The sequence below is a fragment of the Lolium rigidum genome, chromosome 3, assembly GCF_022539505.1.
Source record: "Lolium rigidum isolate FL_2022 chromosome 3, APGP_CSIRO_Lrig_0.1, whole genome shotgun sequence".
NCBI classification, from domain to species: Eukaryota; Viridiplantae; Streptophyta; class Magnoliopsida; order Poales; family Poaceae; genus Lolium; species Lolium rigidum.
Window position 1 is genome coordinate 92,426,742 of NC_061510.1, and position 4,236 is coordinate 92,430,977.

General features: G+C 47.8%; 1 protein-coding gene across 1 annotated transcript; it reads left to right on the forward strand.

The window, feature by feature from the left end:
- The first annotated feature begins 217 nt into the window (after window positions 1-217).
- LOC124697543 lies at window positions 218-2,001 on the forward strand. Its single transcript, XM_047230120.1, has one exon. It carries the CDS (start codon window positions 624-626, stop codon window positions 1,680-1,682), a length of 1,059 nt encoding a protein of 352 aa, XP_047086076.1. The 5' UTR covers window positions 218-623; the 3' UTR covers window positions 1,683-2,001.
- The last annotated feature ends 2,235 nt before the right edge of the window (window positions 2,002-4,236 follow it).

Below are 4,236 nucleotides of genomic sequence, written 5' to 3' on the forward strand. Positions count from 1 at the left end.
ACGTATATCTTTTGTTTTCCCGAAATTTCCCAGTGGAGTGCGCATATGTCATGGAGGGTCCCTCGCCGGCGTCAAAAGTATTGTTCCCTCCATGCTTAGTGGGATGTGTGGTTCGCAGCGGCGGAGCCCCGAGCGCAGCGCAGGAGCCGCCCCCCTCCCGCCGCTCCTACAAATACCCCCGCCCCCTCTCTCCCACTTCTCATCGTGTGACCTCCCCCAGAAATCCCAGCTGTGAAGCTCAGCAGCCAAAACAGGAGTCAGTGTACGTAGAAGAGAGAAGTTTTCAAATCAGATCGAAATCGAGACGCTGGTTAGAGTCTACCAAGCTTATCTCCCCGCCGTCCACCGCCGCCACTCGTTTCACACCCTGTCAAGCCGCTCGCCTCCGCTTATATAGCGCCGCCGCGTGCACGCTCCCGGTTTGGTTTGACTCTTGCTCTCTCTCTCTCTCGATCGATCTCAAGCCACCAGATATAAACGCACGTACACTTCACGCGATAGCAGCAAGCAACTCTGACCGTAGAAGCTACCTTCACTCTCCTACCACTGCTACCACTGCACGGCTGTGCGGCCTCTTCTTGCTACTGTAACCTTTGACGCTACCTGCGACGACTCCAGCAGACATGGCACTCACAGCCTTCCAGACCGCGGAGCAGCGCCTGCCATGCCACGTCGAGCAGGCAGCCGACGCCGCCAGCAAGGCCGTCGCCGCCGCCGCCGAGCAGGCCGTGCCGCTGCAGGAGGCGGACCACGGCGGCGCCGGCGCCGACCAGCGCCCGGCCGACAGGGACGACATATGGAACATGATCCAGTCGCAGAAGCCAGCGGCGGCCCCGAGGCAGGCGCCGTACGTGCACGCCGCGCCCGTGCGCCGCGGCTCCTCCAGCCTGCTCACCCAGAAGAGCCTGGAGGTCTGCACCGAGAGCCTCGGCTCCGAGACCGGCTCCGACGGCTTCTCCGACGCCGACCGCTCCTGCCCGGGCTCCGACGACGACGCCGACTGCGAGGACGGCGCCAACGGGGTGGCCGCGCGCGCGGCGCCGGCCCGCACGTTCCCGCCACCGCTGCCCTCCCTGGCGCGCCGCACCGTGGGGTCTCTGCAGATGAGGCAGCACCGCCGCGACGGCCGCCTCGTCGTCGAGGCCGTCCCCGTGCTCTCCAACACTCTGTTCCGAGCGCAGCGCCGCGGCGGGCGCCTGCTGCTCTCCTTCGCCGACACCGCCGCCCCGGCCGCCGAACACGACGAGGAGAAGAACACCGTCGACCAGGAACCCGATCAGCAGGAGGAGGCCGAGGAGGAAACCGAGGAGGAGGAGGTCCAGGTCGTGGACAGGGGCACCGTCGTCGAGGTCAAGGTCAGCACGCAGCCTCAGGCGCACAACAGCGGACCGCGGGTGCACCGCTCCTCGCTCGTCATCAACAAGTTCGTTGGCGCCGAGCCCGTCAACGCCCCCGAGATCAACGACGCCGGCGCTGCACCGCCCAATAAGCCTTCAGCTCTCAGCGCCACAGCTCCGCTGCCGGAGGATTACGGCACTACCGCCCCGCCGGGCGAGGGCAAGGTGCTGATGACCACGAGGCAGCGCCGGAGCAAGCAGGAGGTCCTCAACCACATGCGCCGCTGCGGGCAGCTCAGCGGCCGACTCTTCATCTGGGAGCCGCGTGTCGCCACCTCCTCTTGAGAGCTCATCGTCCCACACTGCGCCGCCGCCTCTCCATTCCGTCCGGCGTCCGATTCCATGCCTCGCGCGCCGTCGAGTGCTCTATTTGTTTGTAGCCGTTGTTGCTGCCGTCGTAACGTAAACGTGCGTAATAGTGGTATTTGTGTTTTAGTAGTAGTAAGTGATAATCACGTGATTGGCTTAGCCGCACGAGTAAGTGAGTGAGAGTGAGAGAGCTAGATTGCTTTGTTTTATCCCCGTGCCTCCGAGCACGTGTTGTATCTACTTGCGTGATTCCAGTGGTCATAATTTAAGATTAAGAAGGTGCATCCATTGGGTATTCCTCTTTTAGAACCATGAACAAACACACACAACAGGTCAAGAAAACTACTTCCTAATTCAATGCACGCTACAGATAACTTGGCTAAAATACAAGACATTTATGATAAAACTGCATTTCGTGTGATGAACTTGAAGCGGTGAATTGTTTGTTCTTTGAACTAGCATCTTTAGTCGGTTATTAAAAATGACTGAGAAATACATTTATGGTTTTAAGGATTATGCGAGAAATAATATTATTGTCTAATTGCCTAAACAAAAATCATCGTTGAAGATACTTTTTAAATCATCTCTAGTCTGTGAAGTGAATAATATTATTTCATTTTAGAATCTTTTAATATTGTAGTCCAGTTAAAAGTTACAAGTAACGTTCACCCAAGCAAGGGATAAAAGATGCGGAAATTCACTTTTGAACATGGGGGCATATGCTCATGCTAGCTAGAAAAATATATTTTAAAATACCAAAAAAAATTGAACAAAAACTTGAAGCGTATATGTCGACACTATATGTTCGCACTCCAAGTTTCACGTAAAACTGACATTTTTTATCCTTTAAAAAAATAAAGAAATGTATCATGAAATTTTTTTAAAGCACCAAAATTTGTCTTTTTTTGCACACGACACATAAAAGGTAGGTTTTCCACGAAATGACTTTAATTATGAACACATGCATAGAATATCGATATGTATGTGTTAATTTTTCATTCGCAATTTTTAACATTTTTAACTGTGTTTAGAAGTCATTTTAAAAACTGGGTGCAAAAACACATCATCCATAAAAGATGTTCATATGATATTTTGTATGAGCTACCAAAACAAATATTCTTAATGAGAGAAAGCATTTTCGTCCTACTTCGAGAAAGTCTTTGTACTCTTATTTACATCCTCTGTTCTGAAATACATGTTATTCACCTAAGAATGGACGGTCTCTAGACGAAACGTTAACATGTTACCAAAGTAAAACTAGAAAGTATTTTTCAACACAAACTTAATTATTTTATTTTGCCAAATCTGGGGCAATCTGGGGCAGTTCTGCAATTTGCTGGTTACTCTTGGACCTATCTATAAAACATATAGTAATTGGGGGGCATTCTGCAACTTCTGATCACTCGGGAACCTATTTATGAAAATCTACGCAAATCTGGGGCCTTTATGCTCTTTATATAATGTTAGATTTCATAGCTATTAGATTCCAGCCCTCGTTATGTAACATCTCTTGATTCACATACACATACATAGACTGTGATAGATTCACTCTCTCACATGGGAGTTTCAACTTTCAAGAGTATTACATTCTATTACTAATAAGATATTTTATTTGATAGAGTTTTTCTCTTATCTACCTCAAAATTCAATAGTTACACACGCATCTAGATTTCTAGATATTTTAAAAAAGAACCAGTACATGCTAAGCAAACGAATATATTTGTATCGTGGCAACATGATATCTTGATACGCTAACAAGTCAACGTTCTCAATCTAAATTTTCTTTCTACGGAAGCATATATGATGAAATGGCCTTATGTTAACTTGAGTGAAATATCATGAAACAGAACATGAATTTTACAAGCATGTTTTTTTTCGAAATGGGGTGAGCCCCGGCCTCTGCATCGGCTGATGCACACATCTTTTTATTAATGAACTGAATATTCAAAGTTTACAAATCAGTGATCAACGAGGGTCGATACAAAAATCAACCACCGAAAAAAGAGGATATTGCTAAGCAAACTACGCATCATGTAATCTCTTAATAGGCCACCAAGTAGCCTGATAGAAAATATCCTAGGCAACCATTCGAAGGCGGTTGCATTCAGAAACCATACACTCCCGCTGGTCCTCCGGGAGCAAGAAACGCCAAAGATGGATCCAGTGAACCATAGTGTGGATAACCTGCAAAAAATTAGTACAGTCCTTTCTATTAAATACCATTCCCGCAATTCCAAATTGACCAACATAAAGCAGAAACACCAATACGAATCCTACCTTTATCAGTTTTGTCAGTTCCATTAAGCCAATTCCCAAACATATTTGTGACATTGGATGGAGGTGAAATATTATATGCAGCAAAAATCACTTGCCAAATAAGCCTAGCAAAAAGATAAGAAATAAACAAATGTTCAACTGATTCCTCAGCGTCACTGAAAGAGCATTTTGTATTTTCATTCCAATTCCTTTTTGCTAGATTATCGCGGGTTAAGAGGACTCTCTTGCTAAGGAACCACATAAAGATTTTAAT

What these genes read in the sequence shown, in the direction of transcription:
- LOC124697543 (XM_047230120.1), top strand. Translation starts at nt 624, where the DNA reads ATGGCACTCACAGCCTTCCAGACCGCGGAGCAGCGCCTGCCATGCCAC.